The following is a 22,246-nucleotide window of genomic DNA, read 5'->3' on the forward strand; positions in this document are numbered from 1 at the left end:
CTTTTGTAAAGCATTTGTTGCTTTGGCAGGTTTTGCTCCTCCCCTTTCTCTCTTCTCTTCCTGTCTTTGTTCTCAATTAGATAGTAATGGCTCCCTGAGTGGAAGCCGCATTGCTGCTTCAGCATGTATGATTTTTTCCTCATTGTAGCAATAAACCTTATGTTTCTTTATTCTTTTGACTACCAGCCTTAACAAGACTGGTTATTTCTGCACTCCACTGCAAAATATATACTAAAAATTCTATCAGCCTGAAGTACATAGTAAAAGTGGTGGCCCTGGAACCTGCCAGCAAGCTGTGATGAAAACCCACTTCACAAAACAATTATAAATAAAATAAATGGACTGCCTTCAAGTTGATTCCAACTTATGGCAACCCTATGAATAGGGTTTTCATGGTAAGTGGTATTCAGAGGGGGTTTACCATTGCCTTCCTCTGAGGCTGAGAGGCAGTGACTGGCCCAAGGTCACCCAGTGAACTTCATGGTTGTGTGGGGATTCGAACTCCGGTCTGCCAAGTCATAGTCCACCACCTTAACCAATTAGAAACAAGAAAAAAGGGATTGGGTCTGAAACTTGATAAATAGCAGCTAAGATTCAACAACTGGAGAAAGTAGTAATCATTATTTCAATAGTAGTTCCATATAAGCATTTGTAGGTTTGTGCCCTTATTGTTTAATTCGGCCTCTCCTGTTACATGTAGGGGTGTTTTCAAAGTTCTCTCGCTTCAGGAGCACCAATCCCTCTTTGATCAGAGCTTCTGATGGTTTTAATTTTATGGTAGCCAGCAGCAGCCAGCTGCCCTCAATTTAAAAATAACTATTTTGACAGTTTTGATTGAAATATGTGAAAGACATAATTATTTTCTTTTTGCATTCTGCACTGCCTGGAGCTCTATCAGCTGAGGACAGAGCAGTAAGAAAAAAGATCAGACAGTGCCATCTGCAGGGCTTTCCCTCACCTCTTTTCAGTTCCACTTTGGAAACTTTATTCGTTTCTCCACAGCACACTTCTCCACAGCAGCAACTCCAGACCCACACTACAGATGATCCAGAAGACAGACTAGGATCAATGTTTCAGGATTTCAGATTATTTGGAAATAAGGGAAGGAGATTAACAGTGTCAGAGTGTTTACAAATACCCTTGATGAGGATGAAAATATAAAAGAATGAATTGTCCTTAGGCATATAGACAAGATCACTTAACAGCGTGGCTTGCAACCTTATCAACCAAGCAGTTAGATCAACCTTTTTAATCAATTAAAACATCCCTCATTAATCAGGCTGAGGCACCTTTTTTGTTTAAAAAAGTTTATTTTCAATATAAAATATACTCTCTCTCTCTAATATATATATAAAATTGATGCAGCACCATCTTAGAAGCATTTGTCTTCTTAAAGATCCACCATCTTAAAATAGTGCCTGATGAGCATCATCTAAAAATAAAAGAACCCATGTATGTTTACCAGAAGTATCCTACTATGTTCAGTGGGGCTGTCTCCCATATGCAAGGTGGCAATCCAGTGAAGTTAGGTGAACTAAAACACATTGATTTCAATGACCTGGATATGTGCTAACTCCACATTTTCATATATGCAAAGGATGTGGCTACAATCTTATGCACACTTACTTGGCAGTAGTGTGTATCTCATGAAGTTGACTCAATTCACAAAAACTTGTGCCATATTAAATTTTGGGTTAGTTTTCAAGGAGCTACAAAACCCACACTATGCATTTTAAAGCACATCTCCCCCCCCAAGAATCCTGGGAACTGTAGTTTACCTCCTATAGAGCTACAATTCCCAGCACCCATAACAAACTAGTTCCCAGGATTCTTGTGGTGGTAGTGGGGAAATGTGCTGTAAAAGTGTGGTGTGTATACAACCTATTAGACTATGGCTACAGGTGCATTTTCTGTAAGTCCCAGTGAAATCAGTTATTTATTTGAGTTCCAATTCAATGGGCACAGCGTTGGACTGCAAGCAGTCTTTATACTACTAGGACTAGTCAGTACTTTTTTTGGAAAACAAATGTGGTGCCAAACTCATAGTTTGATAAAAGTGCTATGGGTGCCCCACAAAATGGCTGCTATAGGGAGCAAAAAAAGAGGTTCTGGTGTGAGTAGTGTCACAGAAAAGCACTGCTACTACTATACTTCAGAGTAGTAATTTGGTAAAAGACAGGCTCTCCTACACACACGCACACACAGTTTTAGTTGGAGATTATCAAACTGGCAGATGGCAGCTATGCAAGATTTATTTAAATAGATTACATGTATTCAAATCTTCCTTGGCATTATCGTTATCGATCTGTTGTGCGAAGGTAGCCTCTTTTGTTTGTGGTTCATATCTTCATTAAATTAAAGAGGCGAATTCAATAAGATCACAAAAAAGGTGTACTGTGGTAGCAATTCGTCAGAGGCAAGAGGGGCGATCTGCCAACCGAGGAGGCTTCATGCTTTAAAGTGCCACAAGCTCTTTGTTGTATTTTCACTTAACAGTCTAACAAAGTTATCCTCTGAAAACTTTAAATATGACAGTTCTGTTATACTTCCCACAGGAAGCCACCTTTTCCAAACTTTCCACTTGAGAAATCACTTTATTGCCCTCCCTTCAGTGTACCTACCCAGTAAAAAGATGCTCCCCACTATGGAGAGGCAGGTGGTAGCTACCACCCTAACTGCCTTTACCTCACGCTCTCAATCTGATGTAGGCTCCTCCCATAAGAGGCGTGGTCTGCCTAGTGGTTGGCTAGATCAATACATAGGGGCTGTACTTCAAAACGGCTGTTTCAAAACACCGCGGGAGGGCGTGAAACTGTTGCTCCTCCTATTACTAGTCTTGAGGTCTGTTTCTGCAGGAAACGGGGGCACTCAGAGGGGAATTGTGAAGAGAAGGGAAGTAAAAAAGAACGAAGGCTATGTGGTTTCTTTTCGCCTTTGGCAAAGAGTAGCCAAGTTAAGAATGCAGAGCAAACAAGGTGTCCCACTTCGGTGAGTGTATAAAAACAAAACAGTTTATGACGCATGCGCAGAAAAGGGAACGGGGGAAAAAACCGACTAAGCTTTGCGGCTTCTTCAAGCTTAGGTTTCAAAATAGCTTTCGGAGACCTCGTGGCGCAACGGTAGCGCGTCTGACTCCAGATCAGAAGGCTGCGTGTTCGAATCACGTCGGGGTCATAACTTCTATTAGGAAGATTTATTTTAGTCCCTAACTGAGGCATAAGCAATGGAATCGAAGGCTTAAAAATACTTATGCCTTTCTCTCTATACCGGCAGTATAAACGGAAATCAAGAGCAATGCTGCTGGGGGCTTCCGGGATTACAGTGTAGGATGGAAAACGTAGACAATAGCAGGGGCTCGGTCAAGTGAGACGTAATAAAAGGAATTTGGGGGTCGCGATTCCTATAGAATGTGTCGAATTGAACTTGCAGCTTGATGGAAATCCCGAAAAGAAAAACGAGTGGGCGAGCAAGAGGGTGGGATACAATTTACCACAGTCCGGAATGACTAGAACCCCTATTCACAAATAGGCAAAAAACCTTTTGATTTAAGAACATACCTATAGCCAACAGATATTTCTATCGAACTTTAAAAAGCAAGGAAATAGGGCAGCTATAGTGAATGCACCAGGGGAGCAGGAGATCTGACCTCTCTGAGGCATTGTATTGCCGTACGAATTTGTCAAAACGCAAACAATTTGGGTTGGTCTTTCACAGTCCAATCCATTTCCTGTGTAGCTTGGAAGAATTTGGTGAGTGGTGGCAACAGCTGCCATCTCCAAAGATATTTTTGTATGTTTGTTGGTGTTCTTCTTACTTTCTTTCTTTTCTGTGTTACTACTGTTTCTACAGAGAATCTAACCTGGAAAAGTATATTTCATTATTCATCCTAGAAATCTGTTGTCAAATTTATTTTTATTAACTTCAAAGCCTTTTTATTGGTCAATGTGATATGATGGTGAATACAGCCTTTTTTGTTTCAAACTGGAGGTCATACTTTATTTCTATTTTGGGCGCATTAACAGTTGAATCTGAAACTACAGTTTGATATAAACTCAGACTGATTATAGTATGCTGCCACTTAAGCAACGACTAGTTGTTGGCCTGCCCAAGATGCATGTTTTCAGCCTGCTATGCTTACACTACTCCACTTAAGAAAAGGTGTGCATGGTCAATTAAAAACATAGAGCACACCTAGAATTTTGGTAGAAAATATTTCACTTCCCACTGTTTTATCTTGCGCAAACTGAGACACTCCTGATACCCACTGGAAGCTATTCTGCAGCACAGTCAGTGCCATTATTCCACAATTGGTTTTGGAGCTTTTTTGTAGTGTTGCAAAGTGTTGATGTACTTCACATATTCACAGAAGCAAAAGAAAATGATTTACTATAGAAAACTTTACTAAAATTGCAAAGTAAATCAAACATTTAAAATGACTATCTGAACTATATCAGCTGTTTTAATATTGTTGCTTCCTCCTTACTGAAACAAGATCAGCACAGCACATGTCTTGTTTCTGTTATTTGGGCTGATTGCAGGTGCTGCCACCACTCACCATATGCTCAGAGGCACGTTACCAAATTCTTCCAAGCTACACAGCAAGTGGATTGGACTTTGAAAGACAACCCAAATTGTGTTTGCATTTTGACAAATTTGTAGGGCAGTACAATATCTCAGAGAGGAGGTCAGGTCTCCTGCTCCCCTGGTGCATTCACTATAGCTGCCCAATTTCCCTGCTTTTTAAAGTTTGATAGAAATATCTGTAGGCTATAGGTATGTTCTTAAACCGCAAGGTTTTTTGCCTGTTAGTTAATTTCTCTGCTTTTTAATCCGGGAGGTAAGAAATGGTATCCTGTGCAAGTTTGCTGGGAATGGATTGATCATTTGCATACTTATTAAGTTCAGTGGGATTTACTCCCCTGCAATCATGCTTAGGATATGTGAAACTGACCACTGGAGGTGGGGAGGTGAGCAGGCAGGAGGGGGAGCAGGAGGGCAGGTTTGGTCATTTGCATGTTTATTGAGTTCAGTGGGATTTATTCCCATGCAATCATGGTTAGTTTGGGAAAACTGACCATGGGGAGGGATAAGTGGGCAGGGGAAGAGGAAGAAGGAAGAGGGGAGGAGAGGAGGAAGGGTGAGGAGAGGGGAAAGGCAGGTCTGATCATTTGCATACTTATTGCATTCAATGGGATTTACTCCCATGCAGTCATGGCTAGGATAGGTAAAACTGACCATGGGGGACGGGAGAGTAGAAGGAAGCAGGAAGGGGGGGAGGGGAGCAGAAGGAGGGGATTGGAAGGGGAGGGGGAGAGGAAGGGGTGAAGAAAGTGGGAGGGAAGGGGCAAGAGGGAGGGGATAGGAGGTAGGGCAGGTTTGATTATTTTCATGCTTTTTGAGTTAAGTGGGATTTACTCCTGTGCAATCATGCTTAAGATAGGTGAAACTGACCTGGTGGAGGGGCAGGGAGGGGAGGAGATTGGATGAGTGGGCACTGGGCAAAGGGGAAATCCCTTTCCTTTCCAAAAGGAAAACATTGTGAACAGGATCATCCTTTTTCAACATTTCCCCCACCTTTTTATTCTACAGCAGACACGTGTAGTCTCCCACCCAAATTTAAAACAAAGCTGTCACTGGCCACATCCACACCAGACCTTTATTCCACTTTAGACAGTCATGGCTTGTCCCAAAGAATCCTGGGAAGTGTAGTTAGTGAAGGGTGCTGAGAGTTTATGGGAGAGGACCTATTCCCCTCACAGAGATTCAATCAGGGTGGCAGACTGTTGAGCCATTCTGGCCACTGGAGCTCTGTCAGGGGAATAACAGTGTTCTCTTAGCACCCTTCACAAACTACACTTCCCAGGATTCTTCCCAGGAAGCTGTGACTATCTAAAGTGAAATAAAGGTCTGGTGTAGGTGTAGCCCCCTGATTACCCAAGCCAAGCAGCTGTGAGTCTGCTTTAGAACACTGGCGGTTCTTACTGAGCATGCCTGACTATTACCACTGAGTTCAGTGCAAAATTTCTTTAATTAAAAATCAGCCAGGCATTTTTGTAACTTTTGAACTGCAGAAGATGAAGGTCAGAGTATGGGGCAAGGTCAGTAATAGGATTACGGGTACTCTGTGAACATGGCTGATTTTTAATTAATTTCAACAAATTATGAGAACTCTGACAGAAAAAAGTCCAGAAGGGGTCTGGCTTTTTCTCTCTCTTTTTACACTTTGAACTCTCGATTCTCTCTGACTGTTTTGTGTATTGCCATGAAAATTTAGAGGGTTGTTAAGCAAGCGTTTCTGAGTTCAGGACTAGTAAGTTTTGTAAGGTTTTGTTTTGAAGTGAGCTTATGAGAAGCATCAGAACAGCATGGGGGGTATTTTCAATTTAACATTGTGGAATGCAAAGTATCCATGCTGACTATAGTATACACTACAGCCACACTTGTGGATGTATAATATGTGATTTTTAAAACAGTTCTGTTACTTTTTTTTTTTAAAGCGCTGTGGCTTAAGTCCCTCAGTGAGGAAACTACAGCAGAACAAGCTGCTTGGAAGTTCTTTTGAGATTTTTTTTTTGCCCTTGCCCCTTCATACTTTACATTCTGTTCTTTCCTATTCACAAAATTAAAAACATATATTTTAAAGGAACATTTCATTCAGACAATTTTTAAAAAATGAAAAATGAGGGACTGATTGGGTTCACTCCAGATTTGACAAGTCCCTGGGCAAAAGTGAGTTTCCGTCAGTGGCTCCTAGTGGGCGTGCCTGGCTGTGGTAAGCTGTCCCGTGTGCTTGGGTCTAGCCATGCTTTTGATTTATCACATCTGACGTAGCTCTGCTGTGGGACATTGTGGGAAACTAAAAAGTTGGCTAGAACCAACAACCTGGTACAGCTATATGTGAGACCCCTTAGAGTACATTGCCTAGGCCTTTCTCAAACCTGGATCTGGCCCTATCAGTCCCCAGTTTTTCATTTCATAAAACATGGGCAAGGCTAAAAAAAATTCAAAAGGTGTGAGAACCACGAGCAGGCTTCAGCAGCAAGTTCTGTTAGCCCACAATGCCGAAGGCCTTTGCCAGTCCTGGAGGCTGAATTAATTGGAAAACTGCTAAAAGGTGTGAAGAGGGTCAGACATCTCTTTTGTGGCAAGGATTTAAGCAGATTTTGGAAAGGTAGGATTTATGTGATTAAAGTGTTCTAGCACACAAGTGCAACAAATCCGCTTTTTAAAAACCCTAAACAGACTTTTTGCAGTTATGAAATTGGTGGGAAAATGCTCTGAAAAGTGTGGAATGAACAAATGATTAACATGAAGATGTATAAACACCCCACAAGCAAATTGGGATGAATGCTCATTGTTGTATAAATGTCCTGCAAACAAATCAGAATGAATGGTCACTATTTATTTGTTTATTTAGATATTTATAAATCACACTTTCACAGAAAATATAACAAGGTGGTGTACAACATCAAGACATGATACTACAATAACAGTAACAAGATCAATAACATATCAATGAAAACTGCTTGGTAAAAAAAAAATGCAATAAAGACCAGACAAAATCTAACCTCTGTGTAAGCTTTCTGCAAGCAAATCAGGATAAATGCTTAATAAGTAATCTGGAGAAGCTCTTAGTCTGATTTATAGTTTTGATTATAGAAATAGAATTCTGAGGACATAATATGTTGATTAGAATAAAATTTGCACACACCCTGATTTTATTTTATTAAATAAAAAAAATCTTAATCACATATTTCCAAAGTAGGTTACAACAGAAATAAGGTCAGAAAACAACCAACAACAGTACATCAATGTGTCCTACAACACTGGCTTATGAGCAGGACAATAAACATACATGAGTAATTCTGGAGCAGCAGTTTTGTCCTTTGCAATGCGATACAGTGGTTGGAGTCTCTTTTTTGTTCTTAGCTGTTGTGTTACCCATTAGATCAATATTGCATTAGGGAAATGATTATATATATAATTGTAAACACCAGTTCACTTAAGAGTATTATGAAGGGCTTCAAGTGCAGTGTGCCTTCCTCTTCTATAAAGGGTACACCCCATGTGACTAACATTTTGCTGAGAGTTCCAGGAAGACAATGAATCTTTTTGTACTCTACAATTGCTACCCCTCCCCTTCTTCCATGGACTCCATTTTACAGGACTGTAGTCAAGATGACTGTTGAAAGGAAGGCTTCTCTGCCTCTACCAAGGGCAGGCTATAATGTGAACTAGGAAGATATGTTATATGGTGTGTTGCAGAAGATGCTACTGGGCAGAGGGGAGCACCAGACATGGGGCCGCAATCTCTTATCTACTGTAAAGCCTAGTCCTGCCAAAAATATATTTCATGCTGGCAGGCACTTTTACTGGTCATTCTTGATTCCAGGCGCTCTCTCTCTCGCTCTCTCACTCTCACTCACTCTCATGGAGGATAAGGCTATCAATGGCTACTAGCCACGATGGCTATTCTCTCCCTCCACACTTGCTGGAAATATGCTTCCAAATACTATTTGTGGAAACAGCAGGAGGGGGGAGTGCTATTGTGGTCAGGTCCTGCTTGAGAGCTTCCTATAGGCGACAAGCTTATAAACACTATAATACTGTTAAATTTCATTTGATAGTTCTTTTAAGTTCTTTAGAAATGATTCTAAGACTGGCAGGAATCCAGATGTAGCAGTTGAGCTAATTCATGTTTACTTAGCTGATACAAAAGTGATTAACGGGAAAATATTGCAGCAAAGAGAATATCCTTAACCAGGATTGTGTCTTTCATAGGCTCTACCATTAGGAGATATGGAGACGGTTACAGTAGATGTGCATGTTGAAAGCAACGAAAAAGATTCTGTGGAACAAGGCTCCAAAGATGAAATTGACATTAAAGCTCTGAATGACACTGAACTACGGGAGCATCTTTCTGCATATGGAGTCAGCCCTGGACCAATACTGCGTATGCATCAGATGAGTGATGACTAGAATTGGTGTGTGTGTGATATAAAGGACAGCCGAATCCAGTATGGTAGTGAGGGGCTGAAACTGCAGTAGCACATTGAGGCAAATGGTTCTCAAAGCAAACTCAGAGGTTGAAAATAAGGTTCTGAATGTCAATTAGTGTATCCAATCAAGGCTCATGCTGCACTGCCAAACTCTGGCCTATGCACAACCTTTGTTGGAGGTTCATCACCATGGTTCTGTTTGCTTAGCAGCAACCCGGTGGAACAAGGAGGAGAACACAAATCTATTACTCAAAACCACAAACTCCAAGTTATCACTGAAACAAATGCACCAGTTTATAAAAGATGCGAAGTTCACAAGAAGTAGATTTTGTAATGAAAAACCATAATACAATCATAAATGATGGAGCAAAATAAAAAACCTGAAAGTTACATTGGCAGTGTTTGCATAAACCTAATGGTACTATAGGACTGATAGAAAACAAAACAAAGATAATACTTTGATATTACAGCATGTTAAAGTAACTTGGAAAATATCTTAAAGTGATATAATACTTATATATGCATAAGCTAATTAAAACCATAAAATATGAACTAACAGTATAAAACATTTCCTCCTAACTCCCTCCAGCCACTAATTGTGTGTAATTACTCTTAAATTTCCTAGAATATTAGAATAAAGACATAGTTACCTACAAGTGGGTAGGCCTGAAACCTTCAGCTTGGCAAAGCTTGCAGAAGCAGGGCAGAGCAGGTAGCTGCAAGAAAAGAAGAAAAAGTAATCCAAAGGCAATTTCCACCCCCACAAGAAAGAACTTTTTTTCAATGTAAATACATCCCTTTATATCACCCAGCAAACTTAGAGCAGAAGGTTGGAATTATGCAATAACTGAACATGAAATTGAATAATTGTGGGTGGTACCCCATAATACACAGACCAACCAAGGCCCATGTATACAAAATAATAGGTCAGTTTTACCTGCTATATTTCTGCTTGATTTGCAGCTGGAGGTCCTGGCATGATGCAGGAGCTATGATGAAAATAAGGTGGCAATTCTCCTTTCATATCCAGACAAGCCGTGTATTTTCCTTTTCTTCCTGAAGCTCCAATACTTAATTTCTACAAAAGCAGTCTGCTGTCTGGGTTTGAGAAACTGAATGCCACTGTTGTAACTATGAAATATATATTTTAAATGCAAAAACAAAGGTACAGCATTTTCACAGCACCTGTACCGTTTAGACAAGTATGGATGCACTGAATGTAGGCTAGATAACAAAACCATCAGGAAGATTCACAGCTGGCTGGAAAAGTACACTCAAAAAATGCTGCAGCATCCTGTCTCCAGTCCTGTGACTTAGATGAAGGTGTGGAGGGATTATCAAATTTGTAGATCACACAAAATGGGGAGTGGTAGATGACACATCAGAAGACAGGAATCAAATTCAAAATGACCTTGATAAAATGGGAAGAGCAGAATTAACAATTAAACAGAGACAAGTGCAAAATTCTGCGTTCAGGCCAGAAACAAAGCAAAAAACCCCTCAGATGCACAGGTATGAGGTGGTAGTAGGGATGGACAGAACTCTCTTAATCCAGTTCATGTCCCTAACATACATGTAAACCAGTAAGTCCATTCCATCAAATTATTCTTGGATTTTTTTAGGCAAAATCCTTTGAAAATGCATGGTTCAAAATTGTAATGAATTATGCAGAGGTAATAGTTCCATTTTATTGCACAATAAAATGTGCAACAGTCCGAACCTGTCTGAAGTACTATGTCCAGTCCTGGGTGCCGCACTTCAAGAAGGATATAGATGAATTGGAATGGGTTCAGTGGGGCTCATTGAAGACGATCAGGGGTACAGAAAACAAGTCCAATGACGGAAGGTTGAATGAACTAAGTTTAGCTTGGAGAAGACTGAGTGGGGATATGATAGCATTCTTCGAAAACCTGAACAGCTATCGCATAGAAGAGGCCAAAAACGTGTTCCCTGCTGCCCCAGAGGGCAGATCTAATGGACTTAAGTTACAAGAAGGTAGATCTTGACTGAATATTAGGAGAAACACCGTAACAGTTTGATAATAGTATGAATTGTTTAGTGGATGGTGGGCTTTCCTTTGCTGGAGGTTTTCAGGTAGATACTGGACAGCCATCTGCTGGGAATGCTCTAGCTTTGGATTTCCTGTATTGATTAAGGTCCCCTGTATTAGATTAAGGTGTAATAATGTTATTAATAACATGAAGTGATTAAATCAACTCATGTTAAATTATTATACAGTCACAAGTGTGGCTGTATACTATAGCCAGCATGGATTTTTCACATTCTGCCATGTTAAATTGAAAATGCCCCCCATGCCATTTTGCTACTTCCTATAAGCTCATTTAAAACAAAATCTTACAAAACTTACGGTCCTACACTTGCTTAGCAACCCTTCTATGTTTTCATGGCGATACACAAAACACAGGGATTCCAGAGTTCAACGTCTAAAACAAGAGTAAAACAATCCAGATCCCTGTTGGACTTTTTTCTGTCAGAGGTCTTATAATTTGTTGAAATTAATTAAAAATCAGCCATGTTCACAGAGTACCTGTACTCCTCTTACTGACCTTGCCCCATACTCTGACCTTCATCTTCTGTAGTTTAAAAGTTAAAGAAATGCATGGGTAGTTTTTAATAAATTTAAGAAATTTAAAGTTAGAGTTTGATAGCGCAGGCATGCTTCGTTAGAACCAACGGTCAGTGTTCTAAAAGCCAGAATAACAGCTGTTTGCCTTGTCTAATAGGGGCCACACCCATGCCAGAAATTTATTCTACTTTAAACAGTCATGGCTTCCCCCAAAGAATCCTGGGAAGTGTAGTTAGTGAAGGGTACTGAGAGTTGCTAGGAGGGGCTCTGTTCCCCTCACAGATCTTCAGTGCGAGCGACTGACTGTTAAACCCCTCTGGCCACTGGAGCTCTGTCAGCGGAATAGAAGTCTCCCAACAACTCTCAGCACAACAATTCCTCCCTGCTGAAACAAGACCAGCACAGCACATGTCTTGTTTCTGTTATTTGGGCTAATTGCAGGTGTTGCTACCACTCGCCCTATGTTCAGAGGCACATGTTACCAACATTCTTCCAAGCTACACAGGAAGTGGATTGAACTGTGAAAGACCAACCCAAATTGTGTTTGCATTTTTACAACTTTGTAGGGCAGTACAATATCTCAGAGAGGAGATCAGGTTTCCTGTTTCCCTGGTGCATTCACTACAGCTGCCCAATTCCCCTGCTCTTTAAATTTTAATAGAAATATCTGTTGGCTATAGGTATGTTCTTAAACTGAAAGGATTTTTGGCTATTACTGTATTTGAATTAACCATTCTGAGCATGTAAAATTTCCCATTCAATGATACTAATTTTTAAATACTGGGAAATTCACCGAGCCAATACTAAAAGCTTTTGCATACTGGTCTGTTTGTTTAAGCTTCTACAAGGACCATTTATGAGAACAAGCTGCAGCAGTTGATGAAGCAATGTCCAGCAATGGCAGCTGGAATGACGAACAGGCTTGATGATACTGAAAATTATGAAGAAGGTAGTATATAGTAATAATTCACTAAATGAAATTATGCTTTCAGAGCGTTTGTAAATTTATAATATAGTGCAAATACCTGTTCTGATAATGGTTAAGCAGTCATTATCAGATGTTGAAATTAGTTCCAATAATTTTATATTTCAATGAGAAGTTATTTTAATAGAAATGCATGGGTCAGTAGCTCAGCAAGTTCTTACAGTGGAACAAATCATCATGAGGGAAGAAAATAGGCCTCAAAGTTATCTCCTTGGATGCCAAAGTAGGTCTCTGGATTCTAAGGGATTTGCCAACTGAAGCCAAAGCCACTTATTCATAGCTGTGATCCAAATATGTCATTTAATTTAAAAAAGTTGTTTGTCCCTTCAGAGATGGAGATACTGTATGTAGAGATGTCTTCACAAAGAGTAAATGTGGGATTCCCTTACACACAAGTTGCCTTTAGATAGCAGCTCTTGACTCTAAAATAAAAAGATTATCCTTTCTTTTGTTAAAAAAAAGTTGACATTGCTTAATCAGGGGAAGGAAATGTCTGAGCAAACATGAATTAAAATTTGTGAATTTCCAGACAGGAAACTAATTACCAGTGATCCAGAACTTTAGGCATGGATGTGAGGGTGACTGATTCCCTACACATGTAAATAGCTTTGGAAGTAAACAAGTAGGATCTTCAGCCACCAAGAAAACAGACTTGCAGTGCAATTCTATACATGTCAACTCAGACGTTAGCCCCATAGGGTTCAGTGGGACTTCCTCCCAGGTAGGTGTTATAGGAATGCAGCCCTATGATGTGAAAGGAAAGCCTATAATGGCTCACAATTCAAAAGGAGAATCCTAAGGTCATTTTGAAATACACACATTCCATTGACTTGTAGCAATGTAGTCTACAAATAATAGATTTGTTGCAGCTTCATATGATGACTTTCATAACTAAGGTAGCATATGAAAAAAATTCCTCTGTGGGGATCTCATGGAGCTGTCGCATTAAAGTAGTCTCCTGTTTCTCCTTGAACAGTTTGATGTCAAGATTCGGTTTTTGAGGTGTGAGTGTTTCAAGGCTGTACCCATACACATTATTTGCATGCATACTTCCCTATCTAGTTAGGGACATGTGTGAAGGACTGCTTTCTTGAGCGTATGGTCTCTACTTGGTACTAGGCACCTTCAAAGATCAGGATTGCTGAAAGCATGATGGTTTCGGAAACCATAAAAGTTTTTCCCTTTGAATAGTAATAAGAAGGTGGGGGGACTATTATAGAAATCTAACTGAGAATACATCAGGCAAGCATATCATTTCTGTAAAATCATGTATCCTACCATTCTTGGCAGTAAATTCTCTGTCCGAAAACTCTTTCAAACACAACTTTCAGAGCTCTTGAGTTTGGAACTCTTTTCTTAAAAATATTGTATTGTTTAATGTGGCATAATCATTCAGTGAGAACTGCTCAAAACTGTTTTTAATCTCACCCAGGAAAAACCACAGAAGTAGTCTTCCAAACAAACAGCCTCAAAGTGACAGCTGAATGTGCCTCTGGGTCTGATAACGTAAGTAACCCAAGGCATGAATATTTTATGGCTACAGCTAAATGCAGGAAATGATGAACTAATATAAACTGATGTACTTTGTGTCAAACTCTTGACAAGAGAAGCAATTATTCCAGTCACATAATTGGAATGTTTTTCTTCTGTGGCTTCTGTTAATGCACTAGAGCCCTAGGAAATCTGATGCAAAATAGTATGCTCAGAATATGCCAACTTTATTTACAGACAGAAAATACATGTCAAAGGAATTATAACTGGCAATAAAAAAGAATTTCAGGTATATTAAAATATTCCAGAAAAGGGACAGAACAGTGTTCACATCCACGCAGTAAATTGTTACCCCATAGATCTTCAGCTCTAATAATCAAATTTGCTACTTTGATTGCTGGCCTAAAGAAGATAAATTCTGGGGAAGGGATCAAGGCAGAACTTGTTTTCTTGGCAACCCACCAATTCCACAGGGATGCCAACCTTGCACTGATGCACTGATCAGCCCTTTGCAAAAAAAGTGTTTGCTAGATTTAAGTCCTACCAAAGACTTTCTTATCTTGCATGCCAAACTTTCATAGGAGATTCCACAAGCTCCTTAGCAATCTGTTAAAATGCTTAGCTATTCTTCTTTCTCATAGTTGACTTCTCTAGAGCTCAGCTGCTGGGTTGTTGGTGGGTGGGAGAGGGAAACATACTGCCATTCCTTATAACTTTAAGTCTGTGTTAAAATGATTTATTGGCCCCTGGGGACAACCCCTATGCTCCCTGATGTTTATGTTGCTAGATATCAAAAGGAGCCATTAGCTAACTCTGAAGTTCCCATATAGCCCCTGCTCGTAACTTGCAGGCAGGAAAACATTTTCTGTTCTCATTCAAAGTGTCAGTCTTATTTAATCCTGCTATTGTAATGAATTGTTGGTTCTTTGTGGTCTCTGTGCAAGCACACGTTTTGGTTCTTCACCTGTCCCAAGGGCTATTAAGAATTTTCTAGAGTAAAAGCCTATAAGATGGTGTTCACGATGCCTTGTCTGAAGGGGAAAATTCTTCCTCATACACATGTCTTGTGGGGCCGAGCACACATTACTGGTTTTCTTTTGTCCACCGCAGCAGCATTGTGGAAAGTTTTTATTTCTCAGAGAAGTTTGGAAGCTGTTTTTCATATTTATGGACTCATTTGTTTTCAGTTTTCTTTTAGTTACAGTTTCTGGCTTCTTGTTTTTATCAAGATCTTTTTGTATGCTTTTCCTTTTGCCTTGGTCACCTATTATGCAGCAGACTTCATTTAAGAAATACCATGATAGAAAATATCCAACCACCAATGAACACAATAACTAATGTTCTCTGTTTAGGTTAAGAGCACAAAGTTGATTCATGCATCTTTGAAATTGATTCATGACTTTAATACCAAAAACTTACTAAGTAAGCTGTCAGGCCTCTAATCTTCCCTTTTCTGTGATTTTTCTTGGGAGTGGGCCTCACAAGCTTCCAACAGTATGATGTCAAGGCAGAAGTCTGATGTGAGCCAAAGCCAAAAGTCAGGACTGTACTTTGTTGGATACCGCTGAAGTTGCTTCCCTGTAACTGATGTTCTTCAAGTGACCTGTGCATCTTCACAACCTGCCCTTCTTTCACTCATATTCATAGATGTCCTGTTTGCCAGGAATTACTCCTGTGGCAATATAGGCAGAGAACTGAGTGGACAGTGCTTTCCCTATCCCTTGGGCATGCACCTGAGGCTTTCCTTCTCAAAGTATGGGCCAATAAATGCCAACTTGTGGGACTTAATTGAAGCAAGTTCTGAATGGTGCCCTGTGCAGACACAGAGCCCATACATATGGCTGCACAGGTGATCACTCAAAGAAAGAAGTAAGTTGCACACAGCCTTTTTATCCTGAACTTGTGATCAATGCTTCTCAGTAAAGAATGAGAACTTGTCCCATCCTTACACCACCACAACAGCATATGGTTTTTTCTATCTTCAGCTCCAGCCATGGTTTTTATGGTTTCTCTTCTACTTTAGAAATCACCTATAGATGTGGCAGAACGGCAGAAGAAGCTCTTGTCGCCTGATGTTGAACACAGCTTAGCCAAAATAGTGGCAGAAGTAAGTAGTTACTGTTGGAGCCCATTAATTTAGTTAGGCTGGTGCAATTCTTTAATTGTCTGGGTTATTTCCTTCATTGTTCATCAAGCTTGGACCCCTAGATGTTGTTGGACTACAACTCCCATCATCCTTGACCATTGGTTTGACCATCCTTGACCATTATGGGAGTAGTAATCCAGCAATATCTGGGTACCCAAGGATGAAGAACACTGATTTAAAGAATGTTCAGTATGATGTACTGCTGGCCTCTTTGTTGCAGTATTTTCTTCCCATGGATGCTGACTCTGAAGGCTTGCTACTGTCGTGTCCAGGTTGAGGCTCAGGAACCAGACCAGTTGGTGGAAGCAAATCAGTTTTTATTAAAGTGATATCCAGACAAAGACTACGTCATCTCATGAACTTTAACTACTAAACATAACCTGCGACAGAGAAGAGAGTTGACAGAACAAGGAACCACTACTCCCCCTGTCCCTTAAGAAGGGGGCAAACGAGTGCGAATTCTCTCACTCCGCCTCAAAGTGCCCTCATCCACACCCCGCCTCTCCCCTTCTTTTGCCGCCTCTTTTGCTGTTTCCTTGTACGTGGTGAAGGGGGTGCCACCGCCCCCTCCCCTTCTGAGAAATCTGACTCAGGTATGGGGAAAAGCGGGGGGGCAATGCTTAAACCATCTGGCTGTTTCTCCTTGCTTTTTCCTGGATCAGGAGGGGGTTGGACTCCTCCTTGCCCTCCCTCCTTCTCCAACTCCTCCAAGCTCGGAGGGGGAGGAGGCGTGGGAAGCTCACGGTAAGAATCTGTGTCTGTTGGACATTCAAGGTCCTCGCTCCCAGACAGTTCTATCTCTGAGATTCCCTCCCCCTCTTCTGCTTCTCCTTCACACGACTCTGTCCAAATGACCCCCTCCCTCTCCTCATCGTCTGAAACTTCAGGGCCCCAATCCTGCATCCTGACAGCTACCTATTTGATTTGCTTCCAATTCAGTTTTTGTTTACAGTATCCTATGTGTGGGGGGAAATCTGAATATTTTATTCTAAGAAAATGTTCACTTCAAATTTGGGCATAATTTGTCATACGCTTAAGTTTATTGTAATTAATGATAGAACTGAAGCTGTAATGTTTCAGACTTTCATCCTTTTCTCCCCGCCCATGCTTCTTTAATTAAAGCTTGCTTATTAACAGCTACAAGAAATACTACCAGAGGGTAAAGTGGCACTACATCGGTCACAAGGACTAAGGAAGAAAGCTGGGAACAGTTCTGAAAGGAATTGCAGACAAAAGGTATTCTTGCAAAAATGTGCAAGACAATCAGATTTTAAATATGGCGCTAGAGGTGTCGTTCTTGAAACCAGAGTTCTAGAACAAAAGCATAAAATATCACTTGTGAACAGCATTCTTAACATATCAGTCTGTATATTTTTTCTTTTATCCTTTGCCTAACTGCTGAAACTGTTATCTTTGCTATACCAGAGTTGTTAAACTTTTGATATCTGCTTTACATGCTGTTGGTGCTAACAAACCATGGTTAGGGACATAATCCAACTCTTATTTTCATTAGGCTGGGAGGAGTTGGATGCAGTGGACCCCTGGCTGAGCTGGCAGGCTCCCAGCACTGCTGGACTCTGCCAGCAGAAGCCCCCTGTCACCAGGACCTGCCGGTGCCACCGGGGGTCCTCCAGGGATGGCCAGCCTAGCGGACGGAGAGCCAGTGGAAGCTGGCCAGTAGCCCCCCAAACAGGGTGTTCCGGGGTGTGTGTCAGAGAAGGAGCCATGTGGGGGGCTTACGCAAGTTCCAAGTCTCCACAAGAATTCCACTGACTAATAGGCTGGCACGGCAAATATATTCCCATGGTGGCCTACGGGGATTGCCTACTCCCTGGTAGGCCTGTTTGTTCGAGGAGGCTCTTCCCGTCTGGCTTCTGTATGTGGCTGCCAACAGAGCCTCTGTTCAGTCGGGTCAGCAGCTTCCGAGTCGCAAATGGATGCCGTGGAGCTTCCAGCCAGCTCCTCCTCCTCCTCAGGCCCTCTTCCTGCTGGCTACCCATCAGTTGGATTGCGCTGCCCACTGCTTACCTTCCTATTCATGGAGAAGTTAGAATGAGGCTTGTGGTTTTTAAGATCTGAACCTCTTTTTTAAAATGTTTGTTTGTTTAACCTTCTAGGATGCATTGCTGAGAAGGTATTATAAACGGTTAGGGCATATTCAAATTATTTGTAGAATTCTGACATACCTTTGTATTAAACCTGTTTATTGTATTCCTCAGCAGCAGATAAATCGTTATGACAACATGAAGTAATGTTCCAGAGGTGTTTTAAAAAAAAAATAGGCAGCTAACCCTTTTATTTAATCTGTTGGGTTGCCATGAATGTTTCATAGGTTCTGTCATCTGACCTGTTGCTTCCTTTTGGCTAGTAGTATAGTGAAGGCTTTATTGGCACAATAGTGTTTTGATCATAATGCATCGAATTAGAAAAAGAAGTATAAATATTTTTTTAAGGTGTTGCCTGCTGAATTTGTTAGGTTGAAATGAATATAACTCTTAAACTTAACAGTACACTTTCTATGGGTTTCTGTGGTCATGAGTAATTATAAACAGTAAAGCTCTGAGCATAACCAGTAATTCTATCTAAAAAAACACATGTTGAAGAATTTTACCTTTAATCTTAACTCCCTCAGGATGGTGAAAAGAGATCAGATCTTCATCTTATTTCAGAAGTTGTGTATAAAAGATTTTGCCTATTGTTTCATGCTTGTAGAATAGCTTTTTATAGTGTTAACAGTTTGGAGGAGAGAGTCTTGCAGACTGATAGTGTCTTTATAATCTGTTTATGGGTTGGCAAGTTGAAAAGTTTTATAGAGGTTCAGCAGCAGGCACAAAGGAAATGCTAGCTCGACAGTAATGCCAATCTAGGTCCCCAAAGCACAACCAAGCAAAGGTAAATAATACCAGTTGCTCCTCCAGATTTCTCTTAGCAACTACTGAGAGAGACTAGAACCCTGTCAACCACTTACTTTTACTGTAGGGACACTGTGAGGAGGGAATGGGGGTCAGGAATGCACTCCCATCACTGGACCCTGCTAGCCAGTCCCATTACTGCTACCACTACTACACCCTCCACAGACCTCCCATGCCTCTGGGTTGGTAGCTTGTACTTACCATGGGGCATGATAGGGAATCCTGCTGTGCTTTTCCTGGTTGCACACAGACAGACAATCATTTCAGTGGTGTTTTGTATATCCTAAAACTCCACTGAAGGGACCAGTCAGGACAAAAGAAGTTTATGCTAAAATCAAATATGAGCAGGGAATGAGCCTGCTGCCTAAAGTGAAAGCAACTTGACTTCCTCCCAATGAGCAGCTGGCATATCTGAGAACGAAACTGAACGTGTAGGTTGATGGGAAGGACACCAGTGCACCTACAAAGCCTGTCTCTCTACAACATTTAAGACTCAAAAGATAGTGAAAATGTGACCAGCAAGCTTCCAGCTGAATGAAGGCCTGGTACTGAGAAACAAATATTCTGATATTCTACCTTTAGGCCTGCAAAGCTAAGAAAACTATGGTTTTTAAATGTTTTAATGCATCCTTATTGCCTTATAAAAATCCCTAAATGTACAGTATCAGCATGCCTATTAGTTTCCCAGTCCCAGCTTTCTGGGAAGGCCTTTTTGGTAGAAAAGAAGCATAAATAAACTTCAGGTAGATTGAATATGCAGTTACCTGCAGCAATAAGAGTTTAACCAAATGGTAGAGGCGCAGTTGTGAGGTAACTTGGCAATTCCCAGATTAAACACTATTTATCTTTAAGTAAGAACGTATTCATTGATTGTAAAGTACCACCAATGAAAGATTTATTGTCTAATGAAGAAATAAAAGTACAGAAGTAATAATGATTTTTAGCTGGTAACATGCTCTAAGAGGGCTTTTAAGGTAGGAATCATATAGGTTGCAGAGGACATAAGACCCAGAATTTGTCGCAGCTGTATTTTACAACTTCAAAAAGTCATTCCTCTGTCTGATATCGGTATTAGATACGTAGTTCATAAAATTGCAGTGCGTTTCAATGAACTTTGCAGACCTGATAAAGAGAACATGCAGCTGGCCTACATATTTACCTTCTATAAGTGAGACAGTGACGCTTTCTTTTCTAGATGCTGCCTCTGTGGTTCAACACATCAAATGACAGGAAGCCAAGGGCTGCACCTTCCCAAATCCAAACTCAAGGAAGATTATGTCCAGACAATCCACAATAAATTAACATATTTGGGGTTGTCTCAGAGGATATTCTAATTAATAAGAAACGAATATGTTTAGGGAATCACTGTGATTGATAAAAGTACAAACCTTATATCAGGACATCTTTATATCATACTAACTAAAATAGAATATTGCTATTCCCTATATGACAGTCCCATTAAACTACAAGCTTTCACCATGCCAACAAAAGGAGGTGACTGCTTGTATGCTTATAAAAACTTCATCTGTTCACAAGCCTTTTTCTCTTTTGCAGACAATTGATGTACCACACCAAGACTTTGGCTGTCCTGATGTTAACTTTACTGTAGGACACAGGTAATAAAGCTCTTCAAAAAATTATCTACAGAGGCCTCACGCACACACACATACATACAGAAGTGGGCCTTTTCCCTCCTCTCTTGGGCCACATTCACACCACACATTTATTTCACTATTATTCCACTTTAAACTGCCATGGCTTACCCTGAAAGAATCCTGGGAAGTGTTGTTTGTGATGGGTTCTGAGAGTTGTTAGAAGACCTCTACTCCCCTCACAGAGCTACAGTTTCCAGAGTGGTTTAACAGTTAGTCTCTCTTACCAGAAAGCTCTGGGAATTTGGGGGGTAAGCCATGATGATTTAAAGTGGAATAATAGTGAAATAAATATATGGTGGGAGTGTAGCCTTGGAAGAAAGCTGAAGAAGCTACATTATGGCTTTCCGTATGTTGTGAAATAACTTCACTGAACACACTGAGCTTGTGAATATTGCCCATCAGAGAACCTATTTACAGCAAGGGTAGGGAACTGGATCTAGCCACTGGGCTGGATCCTTATCTCCACACACACCCACAGGCCAAGTTTGACAGTAATGTTTCTCTTTAGATTTTAAAAGTATGACCCTCAGTATTGCCTCTTGTGTTTCTCGTTTTAGAAGAAGAGTAGCAATAAAAGAGAATCCTCCTTCAGTGAAGAAAGAGCCTGAAAGAGCCCAGGTGATATGTGAGAAACCAAGAGAAGGACTTATACCAATACGTGTAAAGATCGCTGTGTTTGCCATCTTCGTTTTCCTTGTCTTTGTGTATGTAACTATGGAAACTAATTTTGAAAATCCATTCACAAGCTTTACCAAGGGCAAATAAGTGTATCCCATCCTGTAGAGATGGAATTGTTAGACCAAAGGAGGTGGTTCTGTCTAGCTGTTTATGAATTAAGTGATTTAGGTAGCTAATTAAAAGGCACAAAGGAATATCCCATGTTTGTGTGTTTTCTTTCAAATATATAATAAACCACCGTCTCTTTTGCCTTAAGCATCTGGCAGCATCTGCTTTCTTTATAATGCCTCTTCGTTGCTGAGTTCATAGATGTGTATTTCCTTAAAAGGTTTAATGAAAATTGCTGTTTGGCATTTTATGCCTTTTTTAAAAAAAAATTGTAGATGGTGGACGTTTCTGTTACCAGCCAATTTTCCAGTCTATTTGTTTGTATTATGTGAGAAGCTCTGTCTGTCCAGAAAGGTTTGCCAAAGCATGATGAACTAAATAAGAAATATGAACCTGGAAAAACAATAGCACAGCAGTGTGTGAGCACATAGAAGGTGCAGTGCAGAGTGGTTCTGCACTGAGTAGTATAGGAGCCAAGCAAGACACTACTGAAGCACTGAGGTCATGCCTGCATCACAGCCAGGCAATCAGAAGCTAGGCTGGGGGGGGAAGGGTCTGAGAAGGAGCAAACTACTACATTGTACAGTGCAGAGGACACAAGAGCTCCTGCTTGAGGTAGTCTATCTGTTCTGTAATGAAGTATGCACATACAGCTGTAGCTCACTAAGCTCAAAACAGATTGATT

General features: G+C 40.6%; 1 protein-coding gene and 1 non-coding gene across 3 annotated transcripts; both read left to right on the top strand.

Moving 5' to 3' along the window:
* The first annotated feature begins 2,775 nt into the window (after positions 1 to 2,775).
* Positions 2,776 to 21,708, top strand: LEMD1 (LEM domain containing 1). 2 transcript variants are annotated; one of them, XM_061632167.1, is made up of 8 exons: positions 2,776 to 2,988; positions 8,782 to 8,953; positions 12,425 to 12,535; positions 14,004 to 14,077; positions 16,086 to 16,169; positions 17,346 to 17,444; positions 20,675 to 20,736; positions 21,333 to 21,708. In XM_061632167.1, exons 2-8 carry the CDS (start codon positions 8,800 to 8,802, stop codon positions 21,538 to 21,540), a joined length of 792 nt encoding a protein of 263 aa, XP_061488151.1. In that variant the 5' UTR covers positions 2,776 to 2,988; positions 8,782 to 8,799; the 3' UTR covers positions 21,541 to 21,708. The 2 variants fall into 2 exon arrangements, with proteins under 2 accessions (XP_061488151.1, XP_061488152.1); XM_061632168.1 differs by lacking the exon at positions 2,776 to 2,988 and having other exon boundaries at positions 8,882 to 8,984.
* Positions 3,103 to 3,174, top strand: TRNAW-CCA (transfer RNA tryptophan (anticodon CCA)). Its single transcript has one exon. It is a non-coding gene; the product is annotated as a tRNA-Trp (tRNA).
* Positions 21,709 to 22,246: the final 538 nt, after the last annotated feature.

Source organism: Rhineura floridana, chromosome 6 (genome assembly GCF_030035675.1).
Source record: "Rhineura floridana isolate rRhiFlo1 chromosome 6, rRhiFlo1.hap2, whole genome shotgun sequence".
Lineage (NCBI taxonomy): Eukaryota > Metazoa > Chordata > Lepidosauria > Squamata > Rhineuridae > Rhineura > Rhineura floridana.

Coding starts and splice junctions, on each gene's coding strand:
- LEMD1 (XM_061632167.1), top strand. CDS start 8,800: ATGGAGACGGTTACAGTAGATGTGCATGTTGAAAGCAACGAAAAAGAT. Junction 8,954..12,424: donor CAGCCCTGGACCAATACTGC/GTATGCATCAGA, acceptor TGTTTGTTTAAG/CTTCTACAAGGACCATTTAT. Junction 16,170..17,345: donor TAGCCAAAATAGTGGCAGAA/GTAAGTAGTTAC, acceptor GCTTATTAACAG/CTACAAGAAATACTACCAGA.